This window comes from Eptesicus fuscus, chromosome 9, assembly GCF_027574615.1.
Source record: "Eptesicus fuscus isolate TK198812 chromosome 9, DD_ASM_mEF_20220401, whole genome shotgun sequence".
In the NCBI taxonomy this organism is placed as follows: domain Eukaryota; kingdom Metazoa; phylum Chordata; class Mammalia; order Chiroptera; family Vespertilionidae; genus Eptesicus; species Eptesicus fuscus.
The window spans coordinates 10,914,225-10,930,625 of NC_072481.1; the positions used below are offsets into that span (position 1 = coordinate 10,914,225).

Sequence of the window (16,401 nt, forward strand, 5' to 3'; positions counted from 1 at the left end):
GAAACCTCATCTAAACTATGAACTTCAGTTAATAATATCAATACTGTTGCCTCAATCATAACAAATGTAACATATTAATGCAATGTTAATAAGGGAAAGTATGTGGGGGAGGGGAGGCATATGGAAACTGTACAGTCTGCTCTATTTTTCTGTAAACCTAAAATTGCTTTAAAAATAAGAGTTTATTGCCCTGGCCGGTGTGGCTCAGTTAGTTGGTCATTGTCCTGTGCATCAAAATGTTGCTGGTTCAAGCAAAAGGGGGCGCATGCCCAGGTTGTAGGCTCAATCTCTGGTAGGGGGGTGCAAGAGGCAGCCAATCAATGTTTTGGTCTCACATTGATGTTTCTCTCTCTCCCCCTCTCCCTTACTTTCTATCTAAAAATCAATTTTAAAATCCGTTAATTTTAAAATATATTTTTAATGATTTTTATTATTTTTTTAAGATTCTGGAAAAAAATCCCACATTTAGTTTTTCTGGAAGGCATCAAGGATAAATCTCTTTCTTTAAATCTAACCCCAAGTGATCAAATTTCAACAACAAATCAAATCTGGAATCTTTCATCCAACTAGAATTTTTAAAGAATCTTTCATCCTTACTGACTAAACACAATGAGATCCATGTGATATTCAAGAAATTCCCTGAAAATTGAAATTAATAAACCCCAAATTTAAAACTGCAAAGATCAATGGTAGAGGACTAGCATATAAATACTGGAAGTGGGCTTGGAGAGAGTGCACCTACTCTTAGCTTAAGAACTGCTCAAGGTCTACATCTATGCATGTCTGTAGACCTGAGACCAACCCATGGATCCTTGGTCCACAGCTGTTGCATAAATATAAGCACTTATACCCAGATGGGTTAGCTTTCATGGTTCAGAATCCCACAATGAGCAGAAGGATTAAAATAACACACTATTGTGTATAATGAGAGACCACGATCACATGCATCCTTAGCTTTTTACTCCTGCTGCTGCTCTAGCTCAGGCCATTAGTGTGTTCTTACCTGAGTGACTGCAAATTCCCCCTAACAGATCTTCCTGCCTCTAATATTTCCCCACAGCAAAGTATCCTGCATACTACTGCTTGAATGTTCTTCCTAAAATATAGCTCAGATCATGGCACCTTTCAAAATCTTTAATGGTCTCTCTACTGTACAGAGAATGTGGTCCAAATGACTTAGACTGCATTCCTAAGCCCTCTGGGACTGGGGCCTACTTTCTTGGCAGCTGTAACATTCACTAATCAGCACGCGCATGCACACACTCACACACACACACACACACACACACACACACACACACACACACACACCAGTATGTTCCCCCAAGGTCTAGCATACTTTTGACCCTGCTTTTACTTCTGCCTAGGGATAGCCAAGCTAAAATCTTGCCTGCCCTACAAGATGTATCAACAGAACTTAATTCCTTCATGACTACTGCCTTCCTTAGTGGAAGTGCATTTAACTTTAGATTCCTATTTGCACAGAGATGTTCAAAATAAGCTGTTCAAAGAATGTAGGAAGGTGACCAACTTCAATAATTTCTTGGTGCCCCCAAAGTCAGATTTCCCTAGACTATTCAAATCCTCACTTACAGAACCAAGTAAACATCAGAAACTGTTATACCTTCCAAGACTTTCCAGGATTATGATAGTTAACAAGCATGGTCACAATAACTTAAAAGAGAGTAAACAGCAGCTGTCAGGCCCCACTCCCAAGGCAAGTGTGATCAAGAGGAAGGGGATTGTGTGGAAGCATGAAGAATAACATTCATCGTATTTACCAATATAAACAGATCCCACCTGTTCTACAAAGCCTTCCTCAAACCTGCTCCCACAGCAACACGCAATCGCTCCCTTCTTTGTGTGTCCCTAATATACTACACTATTGCCTTTAGCATCTCCTATTCTATATTACACTATGTGGTTCTATCTACTCTCCACTCTTGGGTATAGGTTCCTTGAGGGCAGGGATTACAGATTACTTATCCCAAGAGCACTGGAATTTTGCTTTTCATACAGTAGACATTATCTGCACACACTATAAAACCAAATATGAAAAAAAAACAAATATGCACATAACACAATGCTAGCTGTTAGTCAATAGGACAACTTACAAGATTCCTATTGAGACCTCATTTCACCTAGAAAGGATATTAGATGATCCTTGGGGGAAGGAAGGAAGCAAAGTTAAAGGGGGAGAGTGTACTTAGAAAGATCTCATGGTTTCTGGAAAGTATACCTGTTGTTTGACTGAGAAAGTGAGATCAGACATAACTTCTCACCTGCATATAGACAACTTAGGCTGAGGACTGTCACATCTTGCAGACGAGAAGGATTGAGAGGTTCCAACACAGGTAGAGAAAGGGTATCCAATGCCATGGTTACATCGATCACCAGTGAATGAAAACTGGAATGTAATAGAAAAGATGGACAAAAGTGTCTCTTTGAATCACTTGCTTCTATAATCTGAAAGTAGGCATGCCATAAAAACTACCCAGTTTCTCTCTTTTTAAGAACAGCATTCGAATGTAAAGTACATGTCCCCTGGAGCACCTTACCCATTACGAACAGCAGTGGCATCTGCTACTGTTGCAGGCATGATAAAGAAGGAATTTGCCAGCACTGCATCTTGAAACCGGTTGATGTAGCGTAGGAAATACGGCAGGTTCAAACAGACACGCAGTAGTTTCTCTGAGCCACCTGAATTAATGAAAAGGCTCGACCTTACAAACAAGCTTCTGTCTGCTGTTTGATTATTTTCCACTCAAGGAATATTTGAAAGCAGAGAAACCAGTAGAGGAACCACTTTCCTGACAATTAAGTGTCTTACCAAGCTCTTGAAGACTAGCCACATTCTGAGCTATGAACACATTCTTGGTTTTGATTGCAGAGGCTTGATCTGCGGATGACTGCTCGTCGTTTTCTCCTTCCACCTGAAGAGAAACAGGATGAGAAAAGCCTATCAAAATACGATCATCTGCCGAAACCGGTTTGGCTCAGTGGATAGAGCGTCGGCCTGCGGACTGAAGGGTCCCGGATTTTATTCCGGTCAGGGGCATGTACCTTGGTTGCGGGCACATCCCCAGTGGGAGGTGTGCAGGAGGCAGCTGATCGATGTTTCTCTCTCATCAATGTTTCTAGCTCTCTCTCCCTCTCTGTAAAAAATCAATAAAATATATATATATATTTTTTAAAAAGATACGATCATCTGTTGACCTTTGCCCTGGAGTTCAGAACCGAACCAACTGTCCATACTAAGTAGCAACTTCATGGACACTCTTCAGACTCCCAGTTAATGAGAAGAGATTCCTCTCTAATGTTGGGGAAAAATACAAGTTATTTTCCAAAAAGAAGGGGGAAAATATATAGTTGTAATATATTTTATATATCCTGCTACTATAGAGTGATGCCTTCTACAGAAAACATGCTTTACATTTGTTTATTCAAATTGAGAAATGTTAGAAAATGGTCACGAAAATAATAATAACTGTGGACAGAGAAGTTGGGGTGAGTTTTACTTTTGTTTATTTTTGTTTTGTTTTTTGTTGTTGTTAATCCTCACCCAAGCATACTTTTTCCATTTATTTTTAAAGAGTGGAAGGGAGGGAGGGAGGGAGGGAGAGGGAGAAACATTGATATGAGAGAGACACATCGACTGGTTGCCTCCTGCACGTGCCCAGACCAGAGCTAGGGATTGAACCCACAACCCAGACCCTTCGGTGTGGGTAGATGCTCTAACCATTTAGCAACACTGGTCAGGCCTTTTCTTTTTTATTGTATTCTTCCATTTTTTTCTATCACAGGCATGTACATCATTTTATATCAGAAATATACAATATGTTTGTTACTTATTTTTCTAGTATTATCGTCTTAATAAGGACATTTGACTGAAGTAACTCACCGGAGTCTGTGGGCCTACGGGCGGTGATGCTATAGTTCTAGGGTTGAAAACTGATGTCAGCTGGTTCAAAAAATTCATCTGTACCTCCTTCTGCCTCAGCTCTGGGCTTACTGGTGAGGCCAGCTCTTTCTGATCTTCCACTGTGAATACAAAAGCAAAAAGAGGGGTGAGGCGAGTGCCCTTAGAAAGCAAAACAGGAAAAAGCAGGCCAAGTTACCAGGCCTGGCAAAGGAATACTCACCATCTGAGAGTGTCTTCACTGTTTGTGGCAGCTTGGCAGATTTCATCATTGCTGTAAACGTGATAATTTCAGTTCTGTCTAGTCGGCTACAGCCAGTGCACAGGCCCTTGATGAGGAGAATCAAGTGTTTCTGAAAAGAAAACAAATTCAAATATGTCTTTTAGAAGATCCTACACTTTTGACTTCTAACTGGCATGGGAGCAAATTTAGATTCCTACCAAGAACTGCAATCTTGGGTAAAAACACTAAAGCAGAGATCACTAGCTAATGGTCCTCTGACCATATCTGGCTTGCAGGTTTGTCCTACATTTCTCACAATGTTACTGGTTTTTAATTTGAAGTTTATACTAACTTTTTAAAACATGGGAGGTTTAACCTACAACTCTAGATTTCTTATCTCTCTCAATAATTCACAAGATATAGCAATGAGCCTCTGAGCCTCCATTACTGAATGACAACAGTGAGCTGGAGCCAAACAGTGATTGGGCCCTTTATAGCTGAGTCATGCACCCATCTCAACTAGCACACTTTACTCATTTTATGTTACTTGCCTGGCCTTGTGGACATGTAACTGGAATCCTTGAAAAAGCCTCTGCAGCTCTTTTGAGAGATTAGAGCACCACAGTCCCAATTCAGCCCACTGCCTGCTTTGGTAAATAAAGTTCACTGGACCACAGTAATGCTAATGCATTTACATAGTGTCTGTATCTGCCTTCACATCACAAAGGCAGAGCTTGGAAAGGCAGAGACTCGTTGCAACAAGGATTGGATGGTCAACAAATTATTTACTATCTGACCTATTACAGAAAAAATTTATCAACCCCTGCTCTATGCCACCTCTTCTCCATCATTGCACTAGTCAATCACAATACCACCCCAGGATAAGAGCCAGAAATGGGCCCATCACTCTCACCTGGGACACAGCACAAGCCTCATCTGGATTCTCCAGACGTAGGAGAGAAAACTCAATCAGGACTTTACAGGCTGCTGCCACCGACTGAAGCTGGTTCCGAGGAACTGAGAAAGTAATAAGCTTTACTTAACCTCAAACTTCTGTAACTCACTTCAGCCTCACAGTCAATATATCAAACAACACATGTATTGAGCTCCATATATCCAACATTTCCAATATTTCCATGATAATAATTGTTCAGAACCAACAACCCAAGGGGGCACAAAAGCATCTTGGCATTGATAACCATCAATTGCTTACAAATCAACTTATATTTACTAGAAATGAAGATAATTATAATAAGAAATACATCATTGTAAGCACCAAGAACTGCAAGTATATTAACTCAGTCCTTAAACCAATTCTCTGAGGTTGGTATTATTGTTCGCTGATCTCCCTCCTTTTTTTTTTTTTTTTTAACAGATAACCACAGAGAGGTTAAATGGCTTGCCCACAGTCACACAGCCAGAGTCAAATTCAGGAACTCTGGCTCTTAGCCACAAGACCATACACTACCTCTTTCCCCCCACAGATTCTAAATGCCTTTTTGCAAGGGGCTCCCTACACCAAGTTCCTTCAAGTTAAAAGTAATTTTTTCACCAGTAGCCAATGCCTATAACAAACAGCATTGGACACTAAAAGATTACTCAGCATCCCTGGAGCTTCCTTTCATTTTACTTGCTTAGAATTTATTTAAGTAAACAAATCATTACAATTTTCAGAACTATAGGAGTTAGAATTTTTATTAAAAATCTGAAAATGCAAAAATCCAGAAATAGTGGAAAATGAGAGCTTGGTCACTTTTTTAGTAGAAAAATTTAAAAGATGGAAACTTGAAATAGAAATCTTTCAAATACCAGAGGACACAAAAGGAGAATTCTCTTTCTCACCAAAACCAAGTAAGGAACAGAGCCTTAGTTACTGGCTGCTAACCCCAGGTTGAGACCCACCTATCCCCCTAACCACCCCAGAAATGAACACACTAGTAAGTGCATTTATGAAAGCAATAAAATGCTTCTGATTACAAAGGTAAAGAAGGTTAACTTAATGGGATACGAAACAAGTGTCCAAAGGAAGTAGTTCTTTTTTTTTTTTTTAAATATATTTCTTTATTGATTTCAGAGAGGAAGGGAGAAGGAGAGAGAGATAGAAACATCAGTGATGAGAGAGAATCACCGATCGGCTGCCTCCTGCACACCTCCCACTGGGGATCAGGCCTCAACACAGGAATGTGCCCTTGGCCGGAATCGAACCTGGGACCCCTCAGTCCGCAGGCTGATGCTCTATCCACTGAGCCAAGTCGGCCAGGGCAGGAAGTAGTTCTTAAATCCCTCTAGGTTGGCCTAGGTAAAGAACTTGCAGAGCCTGATCACACTGACAGCTATGAGCTTTACTTAACCTCAAACTTCTGTAACTCACTTCAGCCTCACAGTCACTATATCAAACAACACATGTATTGAATGAACTCTTGGGTGAACAGGTCAAAAGTGGTAAAATACAGACTTCATCAACAACTTGTTCAGGCACCCTAGCAGGAGGACACTAGTACACAACCCCCTACTCACAAGCCCTCAGGAGAGGGTGACAAGAGTGGAATACTTACTGAGGCTGCAAACTGTTGTAATATAGTGTGTAGAAAGTGCAACAAAAGATGAGTAGAATGGCTCGTACTGCTTCTCATGGTGCAGGATTTCTGATTCACTGGAAAGAAAATAATTTGGCCAAGATTTACTTAGTGCTTACCATATGCCAGATACCCTACCCATTCATTTATAGGTATTATCTTACTTAATTCTTATAGCAACCCTACTTGGAAGGCACTGTTATCATCCCTACATTCAAGACTGAGAATGTGAAGCTTAGAGAACTAAAATTAAGTACCTGTTCAAGGTATCTGGTTTAGTGAATGGCAAAGGCTAAAGGAAATACAAGTAAAAACATAACAGGATACCACTGTGTCCTATACTACTGATCGGCAAAGACCAAAATCTAATAATGTCATGTACTGGCCAAAAGGGGTAGACCAAAGCCCTTAAAATACTGTTAGTGGGAATACAGATACAGTGATCCCTTCTGAAGACCAAACAAGGCTAGTCCATATGCAATAACGTCATAAACAATCAGTAACTCAAGGGAGGAAATAATCTAATTGTTGCCCAAACCTAAATTCACTACTTGACCCCACCCCTTTCCTGGCAGATTACAGCTAGATCACAACAAATTCAGTGATTTTTTTTTTTTTTTAATCCTCACCTGAGGATATGCTTTTTACTGATTTTGAGAGAAACATCTATGTGAGAGAGAAATATCGACTGGTTGCCTCCTGTACGTGCCTCAACCAGGGATCGAATCTACAACCTGGGTATGTGCCCTGCCCAGGAATTAAACCCACAATCCTTTGGTGTATAAATGATGTTCCAAGCAACTAAGCCACCTGGCCAGGGCACAGATTCGGTGATTTTTAATCACATCCCTGATCTTTGGCTGAAGAAATGCCCTCTTCAGTGAAAGCCTGGAGCCCAACTAGGTCTAAAGGCTGGATACATTTCTGTCACTCTCTCTTTCAAATCAGGTGCTAATCCACAATCCATGAAACAAGAAGGCAAAGAAAAGACTGAACTGTATTTTATTAAAGAGCAGAGCAATGTGGTTACATAGTTTCCTCAATGAGTTAATTCTCTAACCACAAGTATCAGCCTAGGAAGGGAAATGTAAACAGTAAGGATTCTACCCACTTGCCAAAGCAACACAGAAGCCAAAAATCCAAGCTCGAGATTCAGAAGGTGCCAATGTGAATGATGAATTACCTCAAATAGCACTTAAGAGTCTGGCATTGCAAACATTTTGCTATTTGGGGATTTATCATGGATAAATGGGTACTTATCAAAGATCAGTTACTTATCTTGTAATAACTCCTTCACCAAGAAGAAATATTTATGGAACACATGATGTACAAGGACCTTCCTGCCCACCAACGATCATTTCTCTTTATTTGTCAGGTTAACAAAAAGGAGGAAACGAAAACCTTTAAACCAAGTAGCACTCAAAGTTTCTAGTGACCATCACATTGATAAGGGACATACCATATTCAGCAGAAAATTCCCTACTAAATCCCCTTACTTCTACATTTACTTAGGTGTTCCTTCACTTCCATCCTTACACTTTTTTATTCATTGTTCTGAAGTTTTTCCACCCCATAATTTGGTGTATTTTACTGAGCTGTTTACCTTCTCTGCTTTATTTCAAAACTTCAGAGTTGCTTACCCCCATGTTTTCTGTTGAATAGGTTTATCAAAACTACAAAAAAAAAAAAAAAAGGCCACCCAAAGGATGAACTTATTCTGTTTTCATTCCCAGTCAATGAAACAGATGCAAAATATATCAGTAAACTCATTTAATTACCTGGTTCATTGTTGCCCCAATATGATTTAACAAACCCTACTTCCTGCCCTAGAAAACACAATTGCCTTATTCCAATAAGGAAACAAGAATGCACTTTGGACCCCCTAGCAGTGGGCAAGAAGACACCTGATTGGCGGTGTTGTTCTTATATCTGTCAGGGGCTAAGCAGACATATAGTCCTTAATTCATCCTAGCTGGATGCCTGAGTTGGTGGCCAGAGCTGTTGCATGCCTGGAGCACTTTTTTAAAAAATAAATAAATAAATAAATAAATAAAAAAGATTGCACTTTGGGGAAAGATGGACACTAGCGTAGGAGGAAAAGAAAAAATGGAGCAGTCTTGAGCTCCACTTATAATTTGCTTAGGGCAAATTAAGGATAAACCTGAGGAAATGAGTTTTTTCAAACCACTTGAAGGAGGGAATAGACCTGTGGTCAATAACAATGTCATATCCCTTGACTTTAAAGAAACAAGTATGTATGAGTCACCTAATAAAGATGTGCTGCCACACTTCCTGACCCCATCCGCATTCCCCAAGAACCTGATGGATATCAGAGGATGGAAAGAAATGGGGGAAAAATGGAATAAAGGACAAGAAGTTAGGTAGGAAGGGGAAGGATGAAGAAATTGAAGACAGATATAACACAGAGGAAGAAAAATAAAGAGACTTTAGAATTTTTTCCTCTGGGCAGTCAGGCTATCTTCCTCAAACATTTGATCTGCTTCTTCTAACTTTGCGACAACAGCACCACTGAAACACTGCTGAAAGACGGGTGTTCATATTCCACACAAAACAAATGTGATGCGGAGTACAAAGGGGAACAGCAGCTAAGCAGCCAGGTCAGAGAAATCCACTTCGACAGGTAAACAATAACAACTGGAAGGGTCTGGATATGTCTAGCTTTTTTAGGAAGAGGTAGAAATCTGAGAGGGCAAACTAAAAGATGAAGGATTCACCTCCCTTCTCCCTCTCAGATTACATACTATTCAAATCTTGCCAAAACCGGTTTGGCTCAGTGGATAGAGCGTCGGCCTGCGGACTGAGGGGTCCCGGGTTCGATTCCGGTCAAGGGCATGTACCTTAGTTGCGGGCACATCCCCAGTGGTGGGTGTGCAAGAGGCAGCTGATCGATGTTTCTCTCTCATCGATGTTTCTAACTCTCTATCCCTCTCTGTAAAAGATCAATAAAATATAAAATAAAAAAGAAAAAGAAAGAAAAATCAATAATTAAAAAAAAAAACTTTAAAAAAAAAAATCTTTTGGGGGAACTGTGGAAACTCCACAAACCCCTTTTACCTCATCAGAATCATAAACTCCAATCCATTGTTTACTAAGCATAATGAATCCGTCAATGAATTATATTTTAAAATAGCCTATGTTTATTGAACATGTGCTTATGCCACAGAGTATTTAATACATATTCACCAAAGAACTGAAAGCTTTCAGGTATGTCCCTCCCATTCTTGACAAACCTGGGGTGAACGAGACACTAAGACAGGGAACCATTAACTAGTACCAGAACTAATCTCACAATGATACTCTACCAGTCGGTGGTGGGCTTTTTTTCTATAGGTCAATCACAAACAAATGTCCTAGCAGTGGTCGGCAAACTCATTAGTCAACAGAGCGGCAAACCGCGGCTGGCGAGGCGAAAGCGAGCCGCAGTTTGCCGACCACTGTCCTATAGCATATAAATGCAAAAGAGCATGGCATTAGCATCCCTTTCTCCCTTTCAAGATCTTTAGAAAATGGCCCTAGCTGGTTTGGCTCAATGGAAGGGTCCTGGGTTTGATTCTGGTCAAGGGCACATGCCCAGGTTGTAGGCTCAATCCCCAGTAGGGGGCATGCAGGAAGCCGACGATCAATGCTTCTCTCTCATTGATGTTTCTATCTCTCTCTCCCTCTCCCTTCCTCTCTGAAATCAATAAAAACATATTTTTAAAAAGATTTTTAGGAAATGTCTCTGCATTATCTAATGAGGCTGTTGCAACAGCTTCTGCCTTCCCAAGTAGGTCTCTCTGGCTTAAATTTTATCAAATAACTGGGAGGCAGAGACTCAAAGAGGCTTATCACTAGGGAGGCCAGGACAGCCTAGGAAGGACTGGCTCAGAGGAAAGAGGCAATTTCTTTTTGTAATCGACCAAGAGTCCATCAAATTATTCAGACAGTCATGCTCATCACCACATCTTGCGCAAAGTTAAGAAAGGAAATTTTTTACAGTACCTTAAAACATAAGGCTATATTCAGCAATTATATTAATTCCATGTATAACATGTGCTCCATCAAGCTAGTCCTAGCTCTATTTCTGGTCTGGGAAAGTAATGGTGTTTAAAAGACTTTCCATCTTTACTACTAAGACATGCTAGCAACAGACAGTAGAAATAAAAATAACTCCCCTTTCTGTGGGAGTGGGTGCAAGCTAGAAGGGGTCAATGGGGGAAAAAAGGGGAACATTTGTAATAATTTCAACAATAAAGATTTTAAAAATAACTCCCCTTTAAGTAAACTCAGATTACCTTTTTCTTTTAAAAATCCAACGACACTTTTAAAAGTACCTTCCCAATTTCTTCATGCTAATCCACTCCTCCTTTGTTTCCTTAGTTTGGTTACCAAGCCAAATGTAACAGGGTCTGGACCTAGGAATTTTTTTTTAACTACCTTTTCTTCTAATCCAAAGGTCAATTCCAACTATAAAAGTATGAAAGAACAGGGGCAGAAAACAGAATAGTAGGGTACTGAGCAGTCTCTCAAGACATTTGTCATCATCCCCAATAGTCAAAACAGGAGGAATTCAATGGGTTAATAGGCTGCCAGATAGAAAGTAAGAGCTGGCATGATGGAACCAGGACATCAAAAAGGGAAACAGAAAGTAGCAGATTGCAACAGAAAAAGAGAAGATCCCCGGAGGCAAGGAAGAAAAGCATAGCAGGCAGACTAGGAAAAAACCACAGGAGCTGCAGAAGATGAAAGCGGCAACCACAGACGTAAAGCAACAACCTAGGCACCTAAAGCAAGCCCACCACAGCACCTGCACAGCGCTGGCTCCGATCTGGTCCTATACCCAGTGGCCACAACTTGATATTCAAGAAATACTTCCATCATTCTGACACCCTCATTTCATTGTTTTGAAAGGCAAATATATTGAGAAACACAATACTGACAGCACAGTACTAATTTTTATGTTCCAAATCAGGGGTTGGCAAACTATGGCCTGCAGGCCAAATCCAGCCAGTAGCCTGTTTATACAGTCCACAGTTAAGCATGGTTTTTGTGGCCCTAGCTGGTTTAGCTCAGTGGGTAGAGCACCAGCCTGCGGACTGAAGGGTCCCAGGTTCAATTCCGCACAAGGACATATGCCCTGGTTGCGGGCTCCATCCCCACTAGGGGGCGTGCAGGAGGCAGCTGATCAAGGATTCTCTCTTATCATTGATGTTTCTCTCTTTCTCTCCCTTCCTCTCTGAAATCGATAATATATACACTGAGTGGTCAGATTATTATGATCTCTGAACGCATAATAATCTGGCCACTCTGTGTGTGTGTGTGTGTGTGTGTGTGTGTGTGTGTGTGTATTAGAGGCCTGGTGCATGGGTGGGGTCCGGCCAGCCTGGCCAGGGGGAGGGGACATCGGCGGATGGCCGGCCTGCCTGCTGGTCGAGGGGACAATTTGCATATTAGCCTTTTATTATATAGGATATATGCCAAGTACCCAGATTATTATGCATTCAGAGATCATAATAATCTGGCCACTCAGTGTGTGTGTGTGTGTGTGTGTGTGTGTAAAAGGAATGTTTTTTGTGGAATCTAATGAGCAAAATAAATTAACAAAAAAATAGAAACAGACTAATAAATATAGAGAACAGACTAATAGCTATCAGAGGGGAGGCGGAGTGGGGAGATGGGTGAAAAAGATGAAGGGATTAAGCAAAAAACAACAACAAAACTCATAGACACAGACAGTGTCATGATTACCAGAGGGAAAGGGAGGTGAGGGGAAATAGAAGAGGGTAAAGGAGGGATAAATGGTGATGGAAGGAGACTTGACTTTGGTAGTGAACACACACTACAGTATACAGATGATGTTTTATAGAATTATACACTTGAAATCTATATAACTTTATTAATCAATGTCACCCCAATAAGCTCAATCAAAAAAAATTTTAAAGCATGGTTTTGACATTTATTAATGGCTGAAGAAAATCAAAAGAATAATATTTTATAACATGAAATTCACACTGTGGTGTCCACAAGTAAGATTTGGGAACACGGCCACGCCCGCCCATCAGGGGGCCAAGTTGACTAGTCTATAAGGAGACTATATGGCCTGCAAACGTCTGACTCCTTACAGAAAAAGTGTGCCAACCTCTGCTCTGCACCAAACTTGACGCTGAATATCTTCAGTTGTTTTTAACTACAAGAACTTGTAAGCCAGATGTTTCTTTAGGAAATTTTTCTTAAGATCACATTCTTCTCATAAAGTCTGAAGAGGACACATAGGCTTTCAAAGTTAACTGAGCCACAAAAATCAGAACAAAGACTTTGAGGCTCTTGCCTTCCAATAAAATTTTGTTACTAAACAGCCATCAGTTTGGACCTCTTTTCTAAACCATGAAGAGAGGTCTTATGCGTGTCCACAAACTCAGGCAGCTCTGGTTATCTTAGCTAACATAGAATGTAGGAGGGGCCACCATTACTAATGTGGTAAAATTCAAACCCAGTTTGATGCATTTGGTTTTGGCTCCTTCTACAGGTTGGAGGAAGTTGCTTAACTATTATTGTTTTAAAAGGCATGGGCCCATCCCTGGCCGGTTGCTCAGTGGTTAGAGCACCGGCCCAAGGACTGATGGGTCTCGGGTTCGATTCCTGGTCAAGGGCACATACCTAGGTTGCAGGTTTGTTCGATCCCTGGCTGAGTCCGAGTAGGTGTGGGAGGCAACCAATCAATGTGTCTCTCTCACATCAATTTTTTTCTCTCTCTCCCTCCCCTGTCTCTTCCACTCTCTCTAAAAAAAATTCAATGGAAAATAATAATAATAAAAGCATGGGCCCAGAATAGCAGATGTATGGGAGGGTGTCAACAAATGACTTATAACCTACTCAGCTCACTTCCACAAAAACATAAAAGCAACTGTTCTTTAAAAAGTGTAACACGGTCCATTATAAGTAACGTGACTGACAAGTATAATTCAGAAAAAATACCACTAATCCAAATGTTCCAAACAGTTAAAAAGTGGCTACATAATTTCAGAGCAGTATTTTTGATACTTGTTTACATCTTCAGAACATTCTTGGCTTAGTAATTACATAGAAAGATCCATCTGTAAAGTTAACTGTGACCAAAACTGTTACCAAACCCAACTATTGTATTATTTAATTATAATTTTTTAAAAAAACTGCATCCAAAGCAACATAAACCTAACAATAAGCATTGTAATAAAATATTTCAAATCATGGCCTTTCCTTCAGTAATAAATAGCAGTTTCTAACCTTCTGGATAACAATTAGATATACTCTTGTTGGCATGAAGCTAAAATGACCCAGTTAGCAACTGCAGGGAGTTGCTGAAGTAAGGAAGGGTTGGCTAGAAAAACGAAAATGAGACTAGCTTTAAAAGCACGTCTACCATTAAGCTGATGAAAGATTGCTCTGAGCAAGTAAGTCAGGAAAAGGCGAGCACCGCCTTCCTATTAACATAACCCTCACAATCTCAGAATCTCTGTACAAAAAGGCCAAACCATATAAGTAGTCCCACCAGGGAAAGAGTCTGACGCTATTTTATTGAGAGAGAAAGAGAACACAGTGTTTGTGGAAATGACCTCTCAGACTAACACACGGAAATGCTTCCGATCAAAGACCGTTATGGTAGAAATATACAGTCAGTGCAACCCTGGAAGAAAGTCATCCACGGTCCCCAGGGGCTTCAGTCGCAGAAACAGCACGTGCCCCGGGGACTACAGCCCCTCGGAGAGACCGTTATCAAACTGTGTGGTGGGCCCCCAATTTAAAGCCCGGGCTCCGCCGGGGCCTAGGCGAGGGGCCTGAGTGCCGGCGAGAAATGCAAACTCATCAGCGCTTTGACCTTAACGCAGGGGGCAGCCCGGGGGCCATTCCCCTCGGGGCCAGGTGCATCGCCAAGTCACTCACTCACAAACCCGTGCGACCACTCCCTCCCGAGAGGCCGACCTCCAAAGTTTTGCTCGGGAGGGAAACTGAGGCACGGATGATTTTCACAGGCTGATAGGAGGAACCCCGCACAAGCCCACGTCTACCACGGCCGCGGAGCCCTGAAGCCGAGGGTGGGGCGGAGGTCCCCGGGAGGCAGCAGGTGGCCCGGGAAGCGGGTCCAGACGGTCCCGCACGACCTCCCCTCCCCCTCGCTACGCCGCCCCGCCGGGGCCGCCGCCCGGTACCTCTCGATGACTGAGGCCACCAGCTGCGGCAACTCCTTCATCTCGAAGGCGGAATAGGACGCGGACAGCAGGGGCCGCACCGCCACCTCCCAGCCCGGGATCGTGTCCACCCCCGTCGCCGGGTCCCCGGGCGCTGGCGTTGCTGCCGCTGCCTCTTCGCCGCCACTCGTCGCCATCTTCCGTCGTACTCCTGCGGCTCCCTCCGGGGGATTGCCACCGGCCCAGCGCCGCCTCCCGGGAGGGGGCGGAAGTGACGCAATCGGGCGCGTCAGACTGCGCGCCGCCGTCGCCGGCCAAAACACGCCACGCGCAGGGCTGGCCCCGCTCTGCTCCCACAGGCGGAGCGCGGCGCCCCGGCGGAGAGGACGGGGTTGCTGCGCCTGCGCAGGACGCAGCGCTTCGGGGAGGGCGGGAGCGCATCAACCTCCGCGCCTGCGCCCTGGGAGTCGTTCGTGAAGGTGGGAACAAAGTGGCTTCGCTGCCGGGGAAAGGTGAGTTGAGCACTTGGTTTCAGGTGACAAGACCAGGGCAGCGGAGTACGCTGTGAATCGCGAATATAATGGCTCCGGCCCGAGACCGCTAAGGACCAGACGAGGAGGCCGAAGCCTCATCACTCACCCACTTCTCACCCCGCAGTGCTCCCTGGAATAATAATACTACAGCGCCTTACGGTTTACAAAGCTCCCTCCTCCCCACACCGCCTCCCGCTATATGGGAATCACTAGGCCTTCCTTCCTTCGCACCCACATCCCCTTTACGTTTTGATTATCCTCGTTAGTAATTTTACCAGCTCGTATTTGCATCGCTCTTTCCAGTTTGCCACATGAGGTTCCATCTTCCCTTTTTTTTTCTACTAGCAAAGAAAGAATGTAAGCTTTTATTCACAGGGCATAATGTCTAGATTTTATTGAGGGGGTGGGGTAGAGGGAGGGGAATGACCTGGATACCAGATTTAAGAGGAAAAAGCCGTGTGACTCAAGGAAAGGTATGCGTACATGAAGGGCATTCTTGGGCACGTGAGATCTTGGCGGACGACAACAAGCACTAGGCCTGTGGACCACAGGCCGCCTAAATAAAAATAAAAAAATCTTTGCGAGAACCGTGGAGACTATGAAAATCCTGAAGCCCTGAAATATCCCAAGTTTGGGAAGAGCTTTTGTTACCGGTGTAATGCGGATGAATAAATTGGTACCTGGTGGTCGAGCTGCACTTTTAGTAAGAAAAGACCTATTTCATACTAGAAATAAATTCAGTGAAGGCCAGGCCTAGAGGAAACCATGGCTTCAGAATTAAGCAGCTATAGCTGAGCGGTATGGATTAATGTGGGCGTACAGACTAGGAGGGAGCTGGGAAAGTTCTGTATCTTGACGGAAGTCATGATTAGGTGTAGACACACACAATGCTATTTATTGAGCTATGTACTTGATGTGTACACTTTAGTGGTTCTAAATTATACCTCAGTCTAGCAAGAACACTAAGAGGTCAGTGTCACTGCAG

General features: G+C 42.6%; 1 protein-coding gene across 1 annotated transcript in view; it reads right to left on the reverse strand.

Annotated features, from left to right (window-relative positions):
• UBR4 (ubiquitin protein ligase E3 component n-recognin 4) overlaps positions 1-15,100 on the reverse strand; it is a 120,803-nt gene extending 105,703 nt beyond the window's left edge. Inside the window, exons 1-8 of the mRNA XM_008148154.3 lie at positions 14,905-15,100; positions 6,698-6,795; positions 5,056-5,159; positions 4,143-4,272; positions 3,902-4,041; positions 2,831-2,933; positions 2,559-2,700; positions 2,283-2,407 (exon numbers count right to left, since the gene is read on the reverse strand). Of these exons, the coding sequence (XP_008146376.2) occupies positions 2,283-2,407; positions 2,559-2,700; positions 2,831-2,933; positions 3,902-4,041; positions 4,143-4,272; positions 5,056-5,159; positions 6,698-6,795; positions 14,905-15,080 (1,018 nt within the window). The 5' untranslated portion in view covers positions 15,081-15,100. The remainder of the gene's footprint in view (positions 1-2,282; positions 2,408-2,558; positions 2,701-2,830; positions 2,934-3,901; positions 4,042-4,142; positions 4,273-5,055; positions 5,160-6,697; positions 6,796-14,904) is intronic.
• Positions 15,101-16,401: the final 1,301 nt, after the last annotated feature.